We start from the raw sequence: 21128 nt of genomic DNA on the forward strand, positions 1-21128 counted from the left end.
CCCAATATTCAGCCAACTCACCCCAATCCCTCAAGTAGGCAAAGTGTTCATAGCATGATACACAAGCAATTGCAAAGCACACACTAACAATGTGAGGTCCCTAATTAAATAGGACTTAAACAGAGCGGGCTTGGTTTGAAATGCAACGTAAAAGAGAAAATGGTAGTCTTGGCCAGCCCTCCCCAGTGACTACGAGATGAATCTGGTTTTGTTGGATGCTCAGGCCCAAGGAAGCTCAGAACCTTCACGGCTGTTGCTTAGTGACAGCCCCGATGCATTTCGGGAAACCAAGATGGCGACGCCTATGCACAGATTGATCGCTCGTAGACAAGCGTGAGTATTCAGCTTCCAGAATCGCCAAAGGTTCTTCTATCGACACTGAAGTGGCTGCTTTCCAAGGTGTGGGTAGATGGGTTCGAGGTAAAAGCAGCGTCGGCGGGAGGGCTGTAAAATAAATGGGAGGTGTGAGGCAGGTTTCATCTTCAGCCCCGGGCCTCGGAGATGCTCCAGCCACAAGCACCAGATGTTTCCCATTTGAAATGGAGTGTGGTTAAATTCCACAGGCGGCGAGGAAAGACGCCAAGGCTTTGGAGAGGACTGTTATGAAGACTGTTTCAGTGGTGACGTTAATCCTCATGCGTGGGGACGCATTACAAACTCGTTTAAATGTGAATTATCATTCGAGAGTACCACGCACAAGTGAAATGTATTTTAAACTCCCAGTAAGCGAGTGTCACCTCAGATCAGGGTTTGTAAGTCTTTCTGATTATTTTTAAAAACAAAATCTGGTTTCGGTTAGTTTGTAACGTATCCTACGATTATTTCGAAAATCTTCAGTGCTGTCCACGAAACGCTGGTCGTTAAAAACAAAGACTGGTTAGTTGGAATGCGTTCTTAAAGGGACTCTTGGACCTTGTCGTATAACTACTTTAGGCTTTTTGAAGAACTCACAACACAATTATGTATCAGATGATCAACTTAGTTTTGCCCATCCAAAATTCTAATACAATAAAATGTGAGGCTGGATGAACACAGCAGGCCAAGCAGCATCTCAGGAGCACAAAAGCTGACGTTTCGGGCCGAGACCCTTCATCAGAGAGGGGGATGGGGGGAGGGAACTGGAATAAATAGGGAGAGAGGGGGAGGCGGACCGAAGATGGAGAGTAAAGAAGATAGGTGGAGAGAGTGTAGGTGGGGAGGTAGGGAGGGGACAGGTCAAGGAGGTGGGATGAGGTTAGTAGGTAGCTGGGGGTGCGGTTTGGGGTGGGAGGAAGGGATGGGTGAGAGGAAGAACCGGTTAGGGAGGCAGAGACAGGTTGGACTGGTTTTGGGATGCAGTGGGTGGGGGGTAAGAGCTGGGCTGGTTGTGTGGTGCAGTGGGGGGAGGGGATGAACTGGGCTGGTTTAGGGATGCAGTGGGGGAAAGGGAGATTTTGAAACTGGTGAAGTCCACATTGGTACCATATGGCTGCAGGGTTCCCAGGCGGAATATGAGTTGCTGTTCCTGCAACCTTCGGGTGGCATCATTGTGGCAGTGCAGGAGGCCCATGATGGACATGTCATCAAGAGAATGGGAGGGGGAGTGGAAATGGTTTACGACTGGGAGGTGCAGTTGTTTGTTGCGAACTGAGCGGAGGTGTTCTGCAAAGCGGTCCCCAAGCCTCCGCTTGGTTTCCCCAATGTAGAGGAAGCCGCACCGGGTACAGTGGATGCAGTATACCACATTGGCAGATGTGCAGGTGAACCTCTGCTTAATGTGGAATGTCATCTTGGGGCCTGGGATGGGGGTGAGGGAGGAGGTGTGGGGACAAGTGTAGCATTTCCTGCGGTTGCAGGGGAAGGTGCCGGGTGTGGTGGGGTTGGAGGGCAGTGTGGAGCGAACAAGGGAGTCACGGAGAGAGTGGTCTCTCCGGAAAGCAGACAGAGGAGGGGATGGAAAAATGTCTTGGGTGGTGGGGTCGGATTGTAAAAGGCGGAAGTGTCGGAGGATAATGCGTTGTATCCGGAGGTTGGTAGGGTGGTGTGTGAGAACGAGGGGGATCCTCTTGGGGCGGTTGTGGCGGGGGCGGGGTGTGAGGGATGTGTCGCGGGAAATGCGGGAGACGCGGTCAAGGGCGTTCTCGATCACCGTGGGGGGAAAGTTGCGGTCCTTAAAGAACTTGGACATCTGGGATGTGCGGGAGTGGAATGTCTTATCGTGGAAGCAGATGCGGCGGAGGCGGAGGAATTGGGAATAGGGGATGGAATTTTTGCAGGAGGGTGGGTGGGAGGAGGTGTATTCTAGGTAGCTGTGGGAGTCGGTGGGCTTGAAATGGACATCAGTTACAAGCTGGTTGCCTGAGATGGAGACTGAGAGGTCCAGGAAGGTGAGGGATGTGCTGGAGATGGCCCAGGTGAACTGAAGGTTGGGGTGGAAGGTGTTGGTGAAGTGGATGAAGTGTTCGAGCTCCTCTGGGGAGCAAGAGGCGGCGCCGATACAGTCATCAATGTACCGGAGGAAGAGGTGGGGTTTGGGGCCTGTGTAGGTGCGGAAGAGGGACTGTTCCACGTAACCTACAAAGAGGCAGGCATAGCTGGGGCCCATGCGGGTGCCCATGGCCACCCCCTTAGTCTGTAGGAAGTGGGAGGAGTCAAAAGAGAAGTTGTTGAGTGTGAGGACGAGTTCAGCTAGGCGGATGAGAGTGTCGGTGGAGGGGGCCTGGTCGGGCCTGCGGGACAGGAAGAAGCGGAGGGCCTTGAGGCCATCTCCATGCGGAATGCAGGTGCACAGGGACTGGACGTCCATGGTGAATATGAGGTATTGGGGGCCAGGGAATTGGAAGTCCTGGAGGAGGTGGAGGGCGTGGGTGGTGTCACGGACGTAGGTGGGGAGTTCCTGGACCAAAGGGGAGAAAATGGAGTCCAGATAGGTGGAGATGAGTTCGGTGGGGCAGGAGCAGGCTGAGACGATGGGTCGACCAGGGCAGGCAGGTTTGTGGATTTTGGGAAGGAGATAGAAACGGGCCGTGCGGGGTTGGGGAACAATGAGGTTGGAGGCTGTGGGTGGGAGGTCCCCTGAGGTGATGAGGTCGTGAATGGTGTTGGAGATGATGGTTTGCTGCTCGGGTGTGGGGTCATAATCGAGGAGGCGGTAGGAGGTGGTGTCGGAGAGTTGGCGTCTGGCCTCGGCGATGTAGAGGTCAGTGCGCCATACTACCACTGCGCCACCCTTGTCTGCGGGTTTGATGGTGAGGTTGGGGTGGGAGCGGAGGGCTGCCCGTTCTGCGGGGGAGAGGTTGGAGTGGGTGAGAGGGGTGGAGAGGTTGAGGCGGTTAATGTCTCGACGGCAGTTGGAGATGAAGAGGTCGAGGGAGGGTAGGAGGCCTGGGGGTGGTGTCCAGGAGGAGGACTTGTGTTGGAAGCGGGTGAAGGGGTCAGTGGAAGGAGGGTTGGGTTCCCGGTTGAAGAAGTAGGCATGGAGGCGAAGACGGCGGAAAAACTGCTCTATGTCCGACCATGACTGGTATTCGTTGATGTGTGGTTGTAGGGGGACAAAGGTGAGCCCCTTGCTAAGGACTGACCGTTCGTCCTCAGTCAGTGGGAGGTCTGGGGGGATGGTGAAGATGCGGCAGGGCTCAGTGTGGCTGTCTCCTCTGGGGTTGCAGGCTGTGGAGGTTGTGGGCGGAGCGATGAGGTCGTCGGCCATGGGCGGGGTTCCATCGGCCATGGGCGGGGCCGCCCACGGCCGACGACCTCATCGCTCCGCCCACAACCTCCACAGCCTGCAACCCCAGAGGAGACAGCCACACTGAGCCCTGCCGCATCTTCACCATCCCCCCAGACCTCCCACTGACTGAGGACGAACGGTCAGTCCTTAGCAAGGGGCTCACCTTTGTCCCCCTACAACCACACATCAACGAATACCAGTCACGGTCGGACATAGAGCAGTTTTTCCGCCGTCTTCGCCTCAATGCCTACTTCTTCAACCGGGAACCCAACCCTCCTTCCACTGACCCCTTCACCCGCTTCCAACACAAGTCCTCCTCCTGGACACCACCCCCAGGCCTCCTACCCTCCCTCGACCTCTTCATCTCCAACTGCCGTCGAGACATTAACCGCCTCAACCTCTCCACCCCTCTCACCCACTCCAACCTCTCCCCCTCAAAACGGGCAGCCCTCCGCTCCCTCCGCTCCAACCCCAACCTCGCCATCAAACCCGCAGACAAGGGTGGCGCAGTGGTAGTATGGCGCACTGACCTCTACATCGCCGAGGCCAGACGCCAACTCTCCGACACCACCTCCTACCGCCTCCTCGATCATGACCCCACACCCGAGCAGCAAACCATCATCTCCAACACCATTCACGACCTCATCACCTCAGGGGACCTCCCACCCACAGCCTCCAACCTCATTGTTCCCCAACCCCGCACGGCCCGTTTCTATCTCCTTCCCAAAATCCACAAACCTGCCTGCCCTGGTCGACCCATCGTCTCAGCCTGCTCCTGCCCCACCGAACTCATCTCCACCTATCTGGACTCCATTTTCTCCCCTTTGGTCCAGGAACTCCCCACCTACGTCCGTGACACCACCCACGCCCTCCACCTCCTCCAGGACTTCCAATTCCCTGGCCTCCAACACCTCATATTCACCATGGACGTCCAGTCCCTGTACACCTGCATTCCGCATGGAGATGGCCTCAAGGCCCTCCGCTTCTTCCTGTCCCGCAGGCCCGACCAGGCCCCCTCCACCGACACTCTCATCCGCCTAGCTAAACTCGTCCTCACACTCAACAACTTCTCTTTTGACTCCTCCCACTTCCTACAGACAAAGGGGGTGGCCATGGGCACCCGCATGGGCCCCAGGTATGCCTGCCTCTTTGTAGGTTACGTGGAACAGTCCCTCTTCCGCACCTCCACAGGCCCCAAACCCCACCTCTTCCTCCGGTACATTGATGACTGTATCGGCGGCGCCTCTTGCTCCCCAGAGGAGCTCGAACACTTCATCCACTTCACCAACACCTTCCACCCCAACCTTCAGTTCACCTGGGCCATCTCCAGCACATCCCTCACCTTCCTGGACCTCTCAGTCTCCATCTCAGGCAACCAGCTTGTAACTGATGTCCATTTCAAGCCCACCGACTCCCACAGCTACCTAGAATACACCTCCTCCCACCCACCCTCTTGCAAAAATTCCATCCCCTATTCCCAATTCCTATTCCTCCGCCTCCGCCGCATCTGCTCCCACGATAAGACATTCCACTCCCGCACATCCCAGATGTCCAAGTTCTTTAAGGACCGCAACTTTCCCCCCACGGTGATCGAGAACGCCCTTGACCGCGTCTCCCGCATTTCCCGCGACACCTCCCTCATACCCTGCCCCCGCCACAACCGCCCCGAGAGATCCCCCTCGTTCTCTCACACCACCCTACCAACCTCCGGATACAACACATTATCCTCCGACACTTCCGCCATTTACAATCCGACCCCACCACCCAAGACATTTTTCCATCCCCTCCTCTGTCTGCTTTCCGGAGAGACCACTCTCTCCGTGACTCCCTTGTTCGCTCCACACTGCCCTCCAACCCCACTACACCCGGCACCTTCCCCTGCAACTGCAGGAAATGCTACAACTGTCCCCACACCTCCTCCCTCACCCCTATCCCAGGCCCCAAGATGACATTCCACATTAAGCAGAGGTTCACCTGCACATCTGCCAATGTGGTATACTGCATCCACTGTACCCGGTGCGGCTTCCTCTACATTGGGGAAACCAAGCGGAGGCTTGGGGACCGCTTTGCAGAACACCTCCGCTCAGTTCGCAACAAACAACTGCACCTCCCAGTCGCAAACCATTTCCACTCCCCCTCCCATTCTCTTGATGACATGTCCATCATGGGCCTCCTGCACTGCCACAATGATGCCACCCGAAGGTTGCAGGAACAGCAACTCATATTCCGCCTGGGAACCCTGCAGCCATATGGTATCAATGTGGACTTCACCAGTTTCAAAATCTCCCCTTCCCCCACTGCATCCCTAAACCAGCCCATTTCATCCCCTCCCCCCACTGCACCACACAACCAGCCCAGCTCTTCCCCCCCCCCCCCCCCCCCCCCCCCCACCCACTGCATCCCAAAACCAGTCCAACCTGTCTCTGCCTCCCTAACCGGTTCTTCCTCTCACCCATCCCTTCCTCCCACCCCAAGCCGCACCCCCAGCTACCTACTAACCTCATCCCACCTCCTTGACCTGTCCGTCTTCCCTGGACTGACCTATCCCCTCCCTACCTCCCCACCTACACTCTCTCCACCTATCTTCTTTACTCTCCATCTTCGGTCCGCCTCCCCCTCTCTCCCTGTTTATTCCAGTTCCCTCCCCCCATCCCCCTCTCTGATGAAGGGTCTAGGCCCGAAACGTCAGCTTTTGTGCTCCTGAGATGCTGCTTGGCCTGCTGTGTTCATCCAGCCTCACATTTTATTACCTTGGAATCTCCAGCATCTGCAGTTCCCATTATCTCTGATACAAAATTCTAATACTAAGTATTTTGTTTTGTCTGAACACTACTAACTGGATGCATTTTTTCCCATGTATTTATACATTTTTTTAACATTCCAGTCGCTACAGGTATTTTGTATTTACCAATAACATTTTTAAATATTAAATTTATTTTCTAATTTGATGTGTTTTCCTATGCAACCTAAAGTACAACTCCAATTTGACTTTTCAAAACCCTTAAATATTCTGAGTGCTTCACAGTCATCTTTCAGGTACTTTTTCTGCAGGATAAAATGTCCAGGAGAATAGAATCATAGTGATACAGCACAGAAGCAGACCCCTCAATTGAACTCGTTCATGCATTTCAAATATCCCAATCCGACCTAGTCCCATTTGCTAGCATTTGGCCCATATCCTCTAAACCCTTCCTATTCATACTGTCCAGTCACTCCTTTTCACTCAGACCAATTGAGTGTCACCTTTGTCAGGATACAGTACACAAGATGCAGTCTGATCAATGTATTGGGTAACTTAATCTTCATCCCCTCCCACTTACTTTGGCTATGCAGTTCAGTTTTCAGTTTTTTTTTGTTTGCTGTTCCACATTGGCCGGATAAATTCAATGCTGTTTTATTCAACACTGTTCACGCAGTACTTCAAAACGCCTGTAACAAATTTCATCACCCATTTTCATTTTCATTCATACTGTGTAATTTCAAAGTTGTAGCCATGATTCTTTTGGATCTTCCTATTGGAAAATCTGGTTAATTTGCATCAATTTTGGATGACATTATCAAGCTGGTGCTGTGGGAGAGGTATTCAATATTGACATCCTCTGTGATATGTCAGTTTCAACAAGCACCTGTTGCTTTACATCTTCAGTTGATCTCTTTAATTCTCATGATTTACCTTGAGCTGCCACAATTTTCAGATGTTTCAGATAAAACTCCGAAATGTCTTTTGAAACTCATTTAAAGGATTTCTCTAGTCCATTTGAAGTTGTCAGTTCCTCTGTAAGCTTAAAGAACTTGTTTGGACAAACATACCCTTTTGAGATTATGATGGTCTACCAGACTTTTTTTCAAACAACCCTCAAGTTTACTCCTGTCAACTGATTCCAATATTTTACATCAACTGCAAGGAAAACTGATCTGTATTGACTGAAGTTGGTGGTTGGAGGACAACAATAACTTGCCCCTGTATTAGCAACTGTAGTGTAGAAAGGCAACCCAAGGCATTCAGAAACATGAAAAATTAGATGTTGAGCCAGAGCAGGGAATTCTTGGATTGATAGTTCCTTCATGAAAACAGATAGTGAAATGTAAAACCAAGGAAAGGCAGTCCTCCTGTGTGACAACTGAGGAAAATCATCGAAAGAGAATCCTCTCCTTATATGGCTAGTCCAGTTCAGTTTTCAATGGTAACCATCAGGATGTTCATAACAGGAGCTTTTGTGATGGCACTGCCATTGAATGCCAAGGGGCAATTATTAGATTGTCTCTGTCTCTTTTTGGAGATGGTTGTTGCATTGGGACATGGACTGCTTCAGTTTCTGAGGTGATGTGAGTGGTGCTGAACATTGTGCAGTCATCAGTGAATATCTCCACATCTGACCTCTTGATGAGGGAAAGGTAATTGATGAAGCAGGTGAAAATGGTTGGGCTGAGGACACTACCCTGAGCAACTCGTGCAGAGATATGTTGGAGCTCAGATGACTGACCACCAGCAACCACAACCATCTTCCTATATGCCAGGAATGACTCCAACCAGCAAAGAGTTTTTCCCCAGGTTCCCATTGACTCCAGTTTTATCAGGCCTCCTTGATGCTACAACTGATCAAATGAGCCCTTGATGTCAAAGGTAGTTACTCTCCCCTCACCCCTGGAATTCAATTCTTTTATCCATGTTTGAATCGAGGATGTAATGAGGCCAAGTACTGATTGGCCCTGGCAGAACGCAAACTGGGTATTGCTGAGCAGGTGTTGATTGATAGCACTGTGGATGATGCCTTTCATCTATTCTGTACGCGGTTTTTTCTGCTTCAGAGAAGCTAATAAACAGCACGTTCGATGTCAGAAATGTTTAGAATATGGCCATTGGACCTATGAGTGCACTGGAAAACGAAAGTATCTGCACAGACCCTCAAGAACAGTGCAATTAAAGAAGAGTTTGAAAGAAAAACAAAATAAACTCGCATTGCCACCAAGGTAAGTGTTATTTCATATTACAATCTGTTTTAATAGCTTAGTGGATGAATACAATGTGTGGGGCGCCTGAGGCATGTGAACCAGGAAGATCCTATTTTGATCCATAGTCTGTTGCATAAGAAATGGGAACGGGGAAGACTGTAAGGCTTGTCGAGCCCGCTATGCCATTGATTGTCTCCATAGTCCTAACCCATATCGCTGTTTTCTAGGTTATCCAATGAGGAGAAACAATATCTTGACATCAATTCTGCCCTCATTCTTCTAAACAATAGAGTATAGGTCCAATCTAGTGATTCTTTACTGCACAGTGGCCAATGCAGTAGCCTAACTTCAATATGGAGACAAAAATTTCACACTCTTGTCTAGGTATGATCTCATGAAACACCTGTACAATTGTAGCAATACATCTTTATTCCTATGTTCCAATTCCCTTGCAATAAAGGGTGATATTAATTACTTTAATTACCTCACTCCTTTCGCTTATAGTTTACCCCCTGCTTCTTGGATTGCAAAGACAGTAACAAAATTTGTTCAACCACCATGATACAGGGAACAATTCAGTGGGGGGAGGGAAGAGAAATATAATCATAATTGGGCATAGTATTGGTGAGGCCATTGACATTGTTCTCTGTGGCTGGGATTTAGAGTCCTAAAGGCTGTGTTGCCTATCTGGTGCCAGGGTTCAGGGTATCTCATCCAGAACTTGGAGTGTGAGGAAAAAAATCCAGTTATCATGACCATGTAGTTACCAATACAGTAAAATATAGAACATGTTTTGCTGGGAAAGTATGGGCAGCAAGGGAACCAAAAGGTAGTCATCCCTAGATTAGTATGTGAACGACTTACTAATTGACACAAAGTCAAAAGATTAAAGAGGTGAGTGCATGACTAGAAGATTGGTGTGGGGAAAAATGGGTTTGAATCCATGGGATATTGGCACCAATACTGGGGGAGAGAGCTGTTCCAGTGGACACACTTCATCTGACTTGTGCTTAGATCAGGTTTGGGAATTAAATATTGAAGTGTACACCTCCTGTTTCAGGATGATAAGTAGGAAGAAAAAGTGGGTTGTGTACTTTTGTTAGTAAAGGAAGTGACCAATGCTGTAGTGAGAAATGGTATAGGCACTAAAGATCAAGACACAGTCAGTCTAAGTAGAAATAAGAAATAGCCAGGGAAAGAAGTTCCTGGTGGGAATAATCTACAAGTCCCCAAACAGCAGTCATGGAGTGGGGTGCAGTATTTCTTGGTTTACACTGCAGATTTGTAAGTCAGTTAAGACAATAAGCATGGGCGATTTTAAAATGTGTATAGACTGGACTAAATTGGCAAGGGTAGTCTCATTAAATGTATTAGAATTATTTTTGAGCAATATGTTGGGGAACCAACTGGGGAACAGGCTGTTCTCGATTTGGTATTGTACAATGAGGTGGGATTATTTAATGATCTCATGGTAAAGGATCCTCAAGTGGAGAGTGATCTTAGAATGTGAGAATTTCAAATTTAGTTTGAGGACAAGAAACAGTTCCACACCAGGATTCTCTAGTTAAGCAAAGGTACACAGGTATGAACGGTTTGGCTAACGAGCAGAAAGTTAGAATAAATGAGTCTTTACTGGTTGGCAAACTGTAACTAGTGGAGTGTCATTGAGTTTGGTTCTCAGTCCCCCAACTGTTTACAATGTATATTAATCACTTGGGAGCAGAGATAGAAGCTATTATAGCCAAATTTGCAAACGACACTAAAATAGGTGGGGCAGTAAAAGTCGCAATAAAGAAATGAATAGGCTAGGCAAATGGGCCAAAATTTGTCAGATGGTGTTTGAAGTGGATAAGTGACAGATTATCTATTTTGGTCAGAGGAATAGAAAGGCAATATTATCTAACTGGAGAGAAACTTCAAATTGCTTTGGAAGAGGGATCTGAACATCCTTATTCATGAATCACAGAGAACTTATCTGCTGCTACAGCAAATATGGAAGGCAAATGGAATTTGGCATTTATTGATAATGAAATAGTGCACAAAAGTAGGGAAGTGTTGCTGCATTTGTAAAAGGCATGAATGAGACTGCACCTGGAATAATGCATACAGGTTTGGTTCCTTTTTTTTGAGGAAGGATGTAGTTGCGCAGCAGACAGTTCAGCAGAGATTCACTAGATTGATTTGAAACGTGAGGGGGTGTGTTGTAGAGCCACACTGCATGAAAACTGACCCTTCAGTCCTTCTCGCCCATGCCAACCATGTTTCCAAACTAAACTGGCCCGACTTGACCCGTATCCCTCCGAATCATTCCTATTCAAGTACTTATCCAAAGTCTTTTTAAATGTTGTAACTGTACCCACAGCCACCAGTTCCTCAGGAAGTTCACTCCACGTGCGAACGACCCTCTGTGTTTTTAAAAAAAATTGCCCTCCTGTCTTTTGTTAAATATCCCTCCTCTTATCTTAAAAATGTCCCCCCTGGTCTTGAAATCCCCCATTTTAGGGAAAAGACAACTACCATAAGTTCTATCTATGCTTCTCATTATTTTATAAACTTCTATCAGGTTGCCTGTCAACCTCCTACATGCTATTGAAAAATGTTTCAGCCTTTCTTTATAACTCAAACCTTTGATACTTGGCAATGTCCTGGTAAGTCTCTTCTGAACCCTCTCCAGCTTAATAATATCCTTCCTATAACTGGGCAACTAGAACTGGACACAGATTAAGTAGTTTAGGTTTATGTTGTAGAGTTTAGAAGAATGAGGGGAGATCTAATGGAGGCTCAAGAGGATTGGCGAAGTGTACATTGGAGAGGATGTTTACACTTGTGGGGCAATGTAGAATGGTCTTCCCTGGTTTTTGAAGTCACTCTCCATCCTCAGACTTACTACTGTTCTTTGCAACATTATAAGCCTCTTCCTTCAACTAAAAATCTGGAATTGAAAGGTGGTCTCAGTATCGGTGACCATGAAACTGTCATAAAAATCTAATCTGATTCACTAGTACCCTTTAGAGGGAAAAAGAATCTGCTGTCCTTAACCTGATAAAGCCTACATACGACACTAAGCCCACTGTAATGTGTTTGATTCTTAACTGCTGTCTGAAATAATGCAGCTAGCCACTCAATTCAAGAATAATTAATGCAGAGTAAGAAATATTGTCATTACCAACAATGTCCATATCCCATGAGCAAATGAAAAACAATTTAATATTAATCGTTAATCTCTTTAGGAATGCATCTACAGATCTTTCCTGCTGAATTTGTATTTTTCAATGGAATGTGTTTTGGTGTGTATTTCAAATTGTTCCCGAAATGTTTCTTGCTGTTTATTTACCAACATACATTTTACTTTACTTATCCAATCAAATTTAGCTAGATCCCTACTCATACCTATATAATTGGTATTGTTTAAACTTCTTTGTGATGGGAATATGGTTTTTTCAGATTAATGTGGAATTCAATTTTAAATGATATTTTACTTGACATTATAAATTAAACTGCTTTATTGCACAATACTTGTACTAAAATAGTTTCATCTTTTGATACCACAATATGCTGCTCCAGGAAGTAATCACAAAAACATTGTACAAACTTAGCCTACAGACCTCTTTAGCAATATGCTTTGTCCAGTCTGTATGAAAATTCAGTTATCGTCCTGATTTACAAACGCTTATACTTGCGAATGCAATCCTGTATGTGTTTTCACAACCCAGGGGACTGCCTGTATTACATCACCTTTGTTACAAATGCCAATAATTTCTTATTCAATCCTCTATCCAATGACGCAACTACAGCTCGAATGGGTGAGGGTGCGATATTCACTGCCCCAACCCATGTTTCTTAACACGTGCTTTTCCTAATCTTTGCCTGCATGATTCTACGTTCTGTTTTTTGAGCCAAGATCCTTTCCCACTAACGTCCCAATATCATCTTTTATTATTAGGACTACCCTTTCGCCCTTTCCATTTTTCCCATTTTTTCAAAATGTTGTGTACTCTGGAATCTTTATTTCCTAACCTTGGTCACTTTAAAACTGTATCACTGCGATGATGATTGGAGCTAAATCATTTATCTGTATCTGTGAAGATTGGATAGATAACCAAGGGAATAGTAGGCACATGTAGTTGAATTTTGAGGCCTCAAACTAGTGAGGGAGACAGTCAACTGAGGCTTGCATTTTTTTTGTTATTCGTTCATAGGATGAGGGCATTGTTGACTAGGTTAGCATTTATTGCACTGAGGGCAGTTAAGAGTCAGCCACGTTGCTGTGAGTCTAGGGTCATGTAGGCCAGACCAGGTAAGGACAGTAGTTTCCTTCCCTAAAAGACATTAGTGAACCAGATTTTTTTTTGGTCTCCAATAATCAACAGTGGAGTCATGGTCAAGATTAGATTCTTAATTCCAGATCTTTATTGAATTCAAATTCCCACCATCTGCTGTGGCAGGATTTGAACCTGGGTCCCCAGAAAATTACCTGGCCGTCTGGATTATCAATCCAGTGATAATTTATCCATTGAGGAACTGTGAATGTGCTAATAATGGCATAGCTATGAGATTTGCCGTAGGCTCATGCACGCATTATGCCCTAGAAAGTTCTGACTTGACAGGGAGCCATACTGTGATTAAAAGTTGTTCCATTTGCAGAAGGGTTGGGGGAATAAAATGCCATTAGACTTGCATGAACTCCATAGCAGCCCGAAATATTTTGGTGACAAAGCCCAAATTTTTTAATATATCTCTGCTTTAAAACGTGTGGTCTTTCTCAAGAGTAAACTACTCTAAGTTTTGGTCTTTGCGAGTGCTCAAATAGATTGAATTTTAAAATTGGCTTTTTTGTATGTGGCTTTTATAGATACAATTTTCAAAATAAATTTGTGTTCGGGGGCGCAGAGAGGAATTTTCCAAAAATACAAAATGGTGTTGTCGACCCAAATTTTAGAATGTGAACATTGTCAAAAAAAATTGCTTCACAGCTTGCCATACATAAAATGTCACGATTGTGTACACCATTAGATACAGTGTCATATGTAAGTTTTGAACTAAAATCATTCTTTTTTTATACAGTGGACAAGGAATTATAGAAAACAAGATGAAGAAGAAAAGGTAAGCTTTCAAGAATTGCAAGCTTATTACCACTTGCCCCATAACTGTCAGAACAAACAGTATCTGTTAACATTTCCACACTGCTGAGTACTTTTCCCAAAATATCTCTGCTGCTGTCCACCTTATCAGTACATCTCAGCACTCCTCCCATCTCTCCAGTACCAATAGTACTGCCAGTTCTTTCTTTCTACCCCAGTTCCAAAATGCCTGTTTGTACTTTAGTATTGTGATACCAGGAATTTACATTGACAGTAGCTTTTCTCTAACCTTTTGCTATAATTATCTGCCAGATGATTGTAATATCTGGAATTTCTACTCCGTGCCAAGTCCTAAACTGATTCTTTTTCTTCCTCCAATAACGCTACTTTCTGTCTTCTGTTATTCTGTATAATTGCTTGTCAGTACATATTCAGGCAGGAGGAATCTTGAACCTTGCAATGACCAGAAGAGTATCACTGAGGTGAATAGGGTGGAACAGTGGCACAAGCATGAAATTGTTAGAGCAATGCTGGTGTGAAATAATAATTCTGGATTGGGGTGTGTGAGGAAAAAGCATGCCACCTTGAAATGTATATATAGAACTATGTCAAATGTCAGGAAATTTTCTTTTTTGTACAAGAATAAATTGTCAACTTTTGCAGTCAGTGCAAATTCGCTCTCAACATTTAGCTGGTTAGGTTTCAAGCTAAGATTAAAAGTATTGTACATTGGACAGGTGCAATGTTAGGTGACTCATTGGCAGTGTGGTCTTCTGGAACTTAAGTTGTTCGGCCTTTGGATTTAAGGAGGGATATCCCTAAACTATTTTTCCCTTAATTGGTCTTTGCCTTTCTTTGCTGCTCATTTTACCTCCCAGGTGAGTGGGAGCACTGGGCTGATGATTCATTAACAATGCAAATAGTTTGCAAGTTATTATATAGGGCATTTTGTGCAAACTGACCAAGTTCCAAAAGGTTTCAAAGTCAATTTAGGCACACATGATCCTACAAAGGACAAGCAGTTTTTAAAAAATGATTCACATTTGCTGGGTATTCATGAGCAATTACATGATTTCAAAGATATGGCATGCAGCTCTTAGATTGCTGACACTTGTGTTTAACTTTATAGTCAGCATAATATGCAGCTATTTGTTGAATTGGTAGAATTTTCCTACACCAAGCAACTTGGAATAATTTGCATTGTTTACGAAAGTAATATTAGAGAACTTCTACCAAAATGAATGGTGAAAAATGAACACCATAGGAATGCTGCCTGTAATACATGTATTGTATGATATCCAGTAAGGAGATTATACATGACCTGTTGGATAATAAGGAGTTAACTGTCTTGTATATTCACTTTTCATTTCAAGGCCTCAGAGTGTTAGTAGCAGCAGTAGCAGTACCTCTTCCACTGATTCTTCTTCAGACAGTGAAACATCATCCAATTCCTCCACATCAGAGAGCAGCAGCAGTGACGATGAAAGTTCCTCGACTGACACTTCCTCATCATCATCAACGTCGTCATCCAGTGAATCATCTTCCTCTGATTCAGATTCTGACTCTAGTTCCAGTAGTAGTATTAGCAGCTCTGAGGAAGAGCCACCAAAAAAGAGGCGGAAATCGTGACATTGTGACTTTGAGTTGTGGCAATTTCAAATTGATGTTTTCTTTCTTTCAAAACTGTAGATGTATTCATTTAAAGGCAATTAAACCAAGAAACTAATTTCTCATGCTCAGAATTCGCATAGACAAACTATTGATCAGATTTGCAGTATGTGGCTGACGTTGATCTGCATATTTGGTCTGTGGTCCTTTTTCTTTAAAAATGTATATATTTTCTCTACAGTGCACATGTTTCTATTGTCTGAACTCTTGTAAATGAGTGGAAGAACGTGCAGATACCAAAGTAGTCAAGGTATCCAAACTGTAAGAAATAAAACTGTGGTCTGTAGAGTAACCTTTACCGTACAGACAGCAGACCAAGTGGCCCCATTTATTGGTCAGTCCTTTGAAAAACCTTGGTTATTTAATCTGTGCAGTTTTATCTGTTTTCTTTTCAGATGTTTCTCTTTCTCTTTTAAATGTAGTTATAGATTGTCCTTCTAGTGTTTATTGGCATATTTCACGTGTAAGCAAATATGTAGATATTAAAAGAAAAATTGCCTAAGTTTTCCTGCTGTTCTTTTGGTGGCAGACTTGAAATTATGTTGATTTGTCAGGCAGTGGAAGTAGATTTTCTTAATTACCTCATCAAACGTCCTTAAATGTTGAAGAAAGCCATTATATTTTCTCCTTGTCCTTGCCCTTACCTTCATTTCTTTCAGACATAGGGAATCCTGTTCGCAGGAAAATAAGGCAGCAGCAGTCTTTCACCTTTTCTGGTTGCTATGCTTGTGTAGTTTCCAAATCTGTCTCAAAATTATAATTAAAACACAATACAGGTGGATTCCAGAAATCCAAAATAAAAGTTGAAAAAACAGGGAAAAATCTCGACAGGACTGGCAACACGTGTTGTGAGAGAAACAAAAGTAACATTTCACACCTATGAGCTTTCATCAGAACAAGGAAAAGTTAGAAATGTCAGTAAGTTTTAAGCAACAGAAGGTTGGGCAAGGACAAAAGAAAGTTCTATGGAAGTGTGGAAGACAGGAAAGTTCAAATGACAAAATGGTGATGGGGCAATCTTTTGACTCTTTTCTTGCTTCATCACTATTCCCTTTGACCCTGGAGATCTGATTTTCTCTGACAATCTTTGCTTTGCATCACACACCTTCCTTTTGTCGTTGTCCAACTTTCTCTCTGATTTTTCATTCTCTCAAAACATGCCTAACCTGCTTAATCTTTATCAGCATTTTTTATTTACAAAATTATTCTCACCTGCCTGTGATTTTCATTTTTTTTAATTGTTGTTTTAAACCATAAACACATCAAACGATATGGAAGTTAGGCTGTTTAGTCAACAAATTACCGTGATTTTGAAGTGGAATCAGTGCAGTTTTTCCCTCTCCTTTGGCTGTGAAGGGAACGGGTATTAGAAATATTTTCAGTTGTCCATTGTGAATCAAGTACTTGTGGCCTTAACAGATACAGAGAAGAAAAACTGAATATCTACATTCAAAGAGAAATGGAACTTCATTTTCATTTACAACTTACCAGTCAATTAGCTCCCTGCAGATATATCATACTGAACATAATTTTTCACAGTGTCAAATTTTTAAAAACAAAGATAGCATCTTAAAATTAAATAATTCTAAATGTGGCCATCACTGAATTCCAGTGCTTGTGTGTACTCCTTTTAAACATAATATCTTTTACCCGTACTCTTATGTATTTCATCTAGTGAGTCCATGTTTCCTTTGTACACTGTTAAGGAACAATGCCCTGAATAGTGTATTGAGCACTGCTGAGGTAAAGCAAACATCCAGTATAATAATTCCTACAAAGATGTTATAAAAACATAGCTACACCTACACCTGTATAGTAGTGTATTCAATGTTTGAATACCAGAACATAAAACTATTTTTAGTTTCCATAATCTGAAGTATGAAGTTAGCTCAGAGGTTTATTTTAATTGAACAAGTTCATGGTTTTTTCTCTCTCATCCTTCCTGCATTCTCTTTCCAGCAGGTTTCTCTTCCACGTTCTAATGCTCTGTCTCATTCATATCCTTTGCATCATGATATATTTTTGCCAAGATGAAAAATATTTAACCTGTCACATGTCTAGCAATGCTGAATGGAACCAACCTGGCTTATGATTTTACTGTTACTTGCTGTCAGCCAGCTTCCTGTAGTTACTGACTCCCTTTAGTGGTACTCCTGTGATCAAAAACTCTGGTCAATTACTGATACTAATCTACATCCACCTAATTCCTGACTCTGCTCAATTAACATTTTAATGTAATAATGCAAATATTTGGCCTAGTTTTCAGAAAGCTATTTTGCCTTATGAAATGTACTTGTATTTCATAATATAGGCTCATAGTTTGTCTGATTTTCAACACATCTAATTTTAGATACTTGTATGATGCATTGCACATCAAATTAAGGTAAATGCCAACTTTTATTTACATTTACATTGTTTTGTACTAAGTTGCTTTGTTGTAACTTGTAAATCACAGCTGAAAATTTAATCTAATCAGTTTGATGCAATGGCCCATTTCCTAATCAATTATTGGAAACCTAAATGTGTTTAAAAATATTAAACTTGAAAATGTAATTGCTTAACATTTTTTCATAAAATCTGTATATTTTACAGGACTCATCTTGAAGCTGCCCAGTTATTATTCTTTCCAAGTTTTGGAGCAGCCCTGTCTCTGTTTTGCCATGTAGCTGATTCTTTTCTGCCAAACTGTGTTGCTGCATGCTTCGACAAGTAAGAAGGTGTGTTTTTGCAAGATTCATTTTCTTTGTTCTTTGCAATTTAGACATGAGAATGCTGTCACCAGCAGCTAAATTATGAAGAGGCATGAAATGTCTTGTCGTTGGTGTGATTTGAACTATTACCGTCTCATGACCTGAAAACTGAAAGCTTGTGTATATAATTGTTATATGGAAATTTTGTATTTTAAATTTGCTTTTGTGAATTTATGCATTGAGAATTTTAAATCTTTCTCGAAGAGACTTCCTCTTGCATGTTACGTTACCTTGGCTACAGCAATCTTCTACAAACTTAAGAAATTTAACTTTAATACCCTGTTAAGCCTGAACTGTGACTGTTTGCAAGTTTTAAAATTGCATAATGGGAGACAGTAGACAACATAGCCCAGTCTTATTGTCCTTGAGCAACATTTCTATTGGGTCCATTGAGATGACCCCACATCTTGCTTGTGTCATCCAACTCCACACAAGTAAACAATTGACCACAAGATCCTTCTAATTTAAAGTGCTTCATTTCAGTGTTGTGAATTTATTCATGCATTCAATTACTGTATTAAAGCAAACTTTAAAATGGTTTCTCTTTGCTTTAGTTTTTGGTGATATAGGCCCTTTTTAAAAATCATTGTATATTAACTTTCTATGGAGGGACAGCCTATAACTTATTTAAAGCACTCTGCAGTAGAAACTCATCAACATTGGCTGTTTTTTTTCGTATGTTAAATAGTTTGTCTAAATCAGATTTTCATATTTATATAAATCTTTTAAAAAGTGTTTCCAGTATTTTAGTATGACGTGGGTAAACATTCTAAAACCAATTGTTACTTCTGTGACTGTATTAATTAAAATTTATTCCCTTTTCTGCTTTTAAATAAAAATATTACAACTATGAATATTGCTGGGAGAATTCTTAAAGCAGAATTATAAAAACAACATTTGACCTTGCTGTTCAACTAAAACTCAAACATGTAATACAAAGAGCCTGCTTTTTATTCTTTCATGAAATGTTGGCAGGACCAACACTTATTGTCCATCTCTCAATGTTATAAAGGTGGTGGTTGGCACCTTCCTGAATCACTGCAGTCCATCTGCTGTCATTGCATCTACATTGCTGCTGAGAAAGGAGTTCCCAGATGCTGTGACACCAATGGAAAGACAACATGGATCTAAGTCAGGATGATGTGTTACTTGGAGGGGAACACAAGTGTTCCCATGCCCCAGCTGCCCTTGTCCTAAGTGGTAGAAATCATAGGTCTACAAGGAAAAAGATGCTTAGTAAGTTGCAACGGTGCGTTTTTCATTGAGGTATATTCTGCTACCATTATGAATTAACGGCGAAGAGATGAGTTTTAAAGTGGTGGGTGAGATGCTGATCAAATGGTTTGCTTTATCCGGAATGATTCCAAACTTTGAGTGTTGTTGAAGTGACACTCAAAGACAAATGGAAATTATCCTAACACACACCTGACTTCTGTCTTTGGACAGGCTTTCGGGTATCAGCAGTTCAGTTACCACTTCAGAATATTTTGGCTGTGACCTAGTCTTGAGGTCCCCGTATTTATATGGCTGATCCAGATCGGTTTTTCCGTATTCAGTGTGTTGAGCGATGTTTCCTGATTCAGTATTTCCAGGACGTTCTTGGTGAGAATTCTGAAATAGTAATGCCACTGAATTCAAGGGAAGATATTAGATATTTGCTTGAATGGAAATGGTCATTTCATGGAACGCGTAGGACAATGGAAGTGGAAAAACTGGTTGCTTGCTGTTTGGAGGAAGGAGAGGATGGTACACAAAGTCAGTCATGGAACCAAAGTGTTCAAAATAGATAATGAGGCTGAAGAAGATTAATAGAGAACTTGTTGTTAGACAGCGTAGGAATAAATGCACGTTTTTTACAAATGGCAGCCAGTGACTAGTGCGATACCACTTGGAACAGTACTTGGACCTCACCTATTCACTATGTGTATATTTAGATGAAGGAAGTAAATGTAGTATCTCCAAGTTGGCAGATGGGACAAAGCCAGGTAGGAGGATGAGGTATCAGGAGATTGCAGAGATGCTTCAGTGTGATTTGGACAAGTTGAATGATTAGAAAGTGCATGGCAGATAAAGTATAATGTGGATAAATGTGAGGTTATCCATCTTGGTAGCAAAAACAGGAAGACAGATTATTTTCTGAATGGTATGAATTCCGAAAAGAGGAAGTGCAACAATACTGGGTATCCTTGTACGCCAGTTCCAGGAAGATTGCATACTAGTGCAGCAGGCCGTGACGAAGACAAATTGGTATATTGACTTCATATGGAGAGGATTCCTAATACAGGAGCAGGGAATATATGAGATCATACCAGAATATTGTGTACTGTTTTGTTTGTCTTATGAGAAAGCATGTCCTGGCATGTAGGTTTACTAGACTGATTTGTGGGGTGGTACAGAAAATAGAACAAAGAGGAGGCAGCAATATGGCTGTTTGAGCTTGTTCTGCCATTCAATATGATTGTGGGTTATCAAGCAACTCAATACCCTGTTCCCATTTTCACCCTGTACCCTTTGATCTCTTCAGCCCTAAGAACTATATTTATCTCACTGTAAACATTCAACTGCCTTCTATGGCAGAGAATTCCACAGACTCAGCACTCTGGAAAAAATTCTTTCTTGTGTCAGTCCTCAATGGCCTAACACACACCCTTAGACTGACCCGCCGGTGTTGGACTATCTGGTCATCAGGAATATCCTTCCTGCCTCGAACTAGCCCAAACCCGTTAGTCTTATAGGTTTCTATTAGATTCCCCTCATTCTTACAAATTCCGGCGAATACAGTCCAGTCTCTCTTCATCATCAGTCCTGATGTCTCAGGAATTAGTCTGGTAGATTTTTGCACTTCCTCCATGACTATAACATCCTTTCTCTGATAAGGAGACCAAAATGGCAGATTATACTCCAGGTATAGATTTACCAAGGACTTGTACAATTGCAGCAAGTCATTTCTACTCCTGTACCCAAATCCTC

At 43.5% G+C, this 21128-nt stretch overlaps 1 protein-coding gene across 1 annotated transcript; it reads left to right on the forward strand.

The window, feature by feature from the left end:
- Positions 1–277: 277 nt before the first annotated feature.
- zcchc10 (zinc finger, CCHC domain containing 10) lies at positions 278–18966 on the forward strand. Its single transcript, XM_048543544.2, has 4 exons — positions 278–333; positions 8516–8677; positions 13724–13762; positions 15114–18966. Exons 1-4 carry the CDS (start codon positions 293–295, stop codon positions 15367–15369), a joined length of 498 nt encoding a protein of 165 aa, XP_048399501.1. The 5' UTR covers positions 278–292; the 3' UTR covers positions 15370–18966.
- Positions 18967–21128: the final 2162 nt, after the last annotated feature.

Source organism: Stegostoma tigrinum, chromosome 13 (genome assembly GCF_030684315.1).
Source record: "Stegostoma tigrinum isolate sSteTig4 chromosome 13, sSteTig4.hap1, whole genome shotgun sequence".
In the NCBI taxonomy this organism is placed as follows: domain Eukaryota; kingdom Metazoa; phylum Chordata; class Chondrichthyes; order Orectolobiformes; family Stegostomatidae; genus Stegostoma; species Stegostoma tigrinum.

Coding starts and splice junctions, on each gene's coding strand:
- zcchc10 (XM_048543544.2), top strand. CDS start 293: ATGGCGACGCCTATGCACAGATTGATCGCTCGTAGACAAGC. Junction 334..8,515: donor TTGATCGCTCGTAGACAAGC/GTGAGTATTCAG, acceptor TTTCTGCTTCAG/AGAAGCTAATAAACAGCACG. Junction 13,763..15,113: donor AACAAGATGAAGAAGAAAAG/GTAAGCTTTCAA, acceptor TTTCATTTCAAG/GCCTCAGAGTGTTAGTAGCA.